The 1,374-nt window shown below is 38.5% G+C and overlaps 1 protein-coding gene across 4 annotated transcripts in view; it reads left to right on the top strand.

Annotated features, from left to right (window-relative positions):
- Positions 1-1,374, top strand: part of LOC103359611 (ly6/PLAUR domain-containing protein 2) — a 25,435-nt gene that overhangs the window by 9,983 nt on the left and 14,078 nt on the right. Inside the window, exons 2-3 of one of the 4 annotated variants that reach the window (XM_008285032.1) lie at positions 527-643; positions 722-868. The exons of the other annotated variants lie outside the window; for them this stretch is intronic. Coding sequence (XP_008283254.1) covers positions 527-643; positions 722-868 — 264 coding nt within the window. The remainder of the gene's footprint in view (positions 1-526; positions 644-721; positions 869-1,374) is intronic. 4 annotated transcript variants of the gene reach the window in all.

The following is a 1,374-nucleotide window of genomic DNA, read 5'->3' as shown; positions in this document are numbered from 1 at the left end:
TTTAAGCTGCCTGTGTGTCATGTTGCCTCGCGCATGAGTCTTGGAACCGTCCCGTAACAAAGACATTGGTTATTTAAGCCCAACATTCATGCTGCGTTTTATTTTGCTTGTAGTTTTGCTGCTATTCTTTTCTGTTACATACCTGCATCTTGTGCACGGACAACTGAACCTGTTTATTTATCTTGATCTTATCTTTTTACTTCCTGCTGTTATAGTGATTGGTGGAATACTGAGCACTTTTTTTTTCTTGTCACTCAATCAAATACCTGCCTGTCGGGTTCAATGTGTATTTTGTTTTCTGCAAAGCAAATCTACTTACAGGTCTTAATAAAGTCACTTTGAACCTGTGCACAAGCTGCAGGCTCAAGGAAACATGTCATAATTGTAGTTGGTATTTGATTCGTAGCTCATTTTTGCAGCTACGTTTAAAATTCTGATTCATTTACTTCAGAGCAAATGTGTTAAAACTCTTTTGTTTGTTTTCTAGACAAGTAAAGTTGATTTAGCTTATTTTGTGTTTCATCAGCCTTCACCCTGAATTGTCATCAGTGCTTCGTGGAAAACTCTGGACCCTGCCCCGACACTACAGAATGTCCTTCACAGAGTCTTCAGTGTGGCACAACCAGAGTCCTGTCCTATGCAGGTATAGTAGTTGGCATTTAACTATTTTTGCTATTTCTTGACACTGGCTCAGTTTACAACTGCCGCTGTCTTTTTGCAGGTGCTGTGAAACTCGCTGATTTTACCGCTAAAGGCTGTGTTCCTGCCGAACAGTGTGTCAACGGGTCAATCAACTTTGGAGTCGGAAAGACTGTGATTGCCAGCAAGTGTTGCTCCTCCGATCTCTGCAACACTGAAGTTGCCCCGGGTATTTTACCTAATGTCTGTTGATATGTGGAGGCATCTCTTCAGCACTGACAGACTATTTGTTGAAAGTGCATTTTGGTGCATGAACAAAAACGACAAATCGTATGATTGCATCAAAAGCTTGTATATACATATATATGTGTATACACATGTGCACACACATAGTGTAAATTTGTTTTGTTTGAAACTATCATAATTAAGTAATTGTCATTTTATTGACTGCGTGGAGCAAAAACTGTCAGAGAAACAGGATAAGTCAGGATCACCTTTTACAGAGGGGTTTAATGGTGTGGTAACCCGGACTGTGAATCACAGCTGTACAGTTTTGATTCTCAGTTTATTACCTATAAGCTCAGCTTCTCATAGTCATGTACTATAAATACAACAAAATAATTTTCATTAAATTAAAATCACTCTATAAAGAAACCAGTGGCAGAAATCTTTGCCTTTTGTTATATACAAATATATATGCTTACTTTTATATGGTTGCTTTGTTGGTAGCTTGGG

Source organism: Stegastes partitus, unplaced genomic scaffold (genome assembly GCF_000690725.1).
Source record: "Stegastes partitus isolate 25-593 unplaced genomic scaffold, Stegastes_partitus-1.0.2 Scaffold383, whole genome shotgun sequence".
Lineage (NCBI taxonomy): Eukaryota > Metazoa > Chordata > Actinopteri > Pomacentridae > Stegastes > Stegastes partitus.
This window is presented reverse-complemented; position numbering and strand designations above follow the sequence as displayed.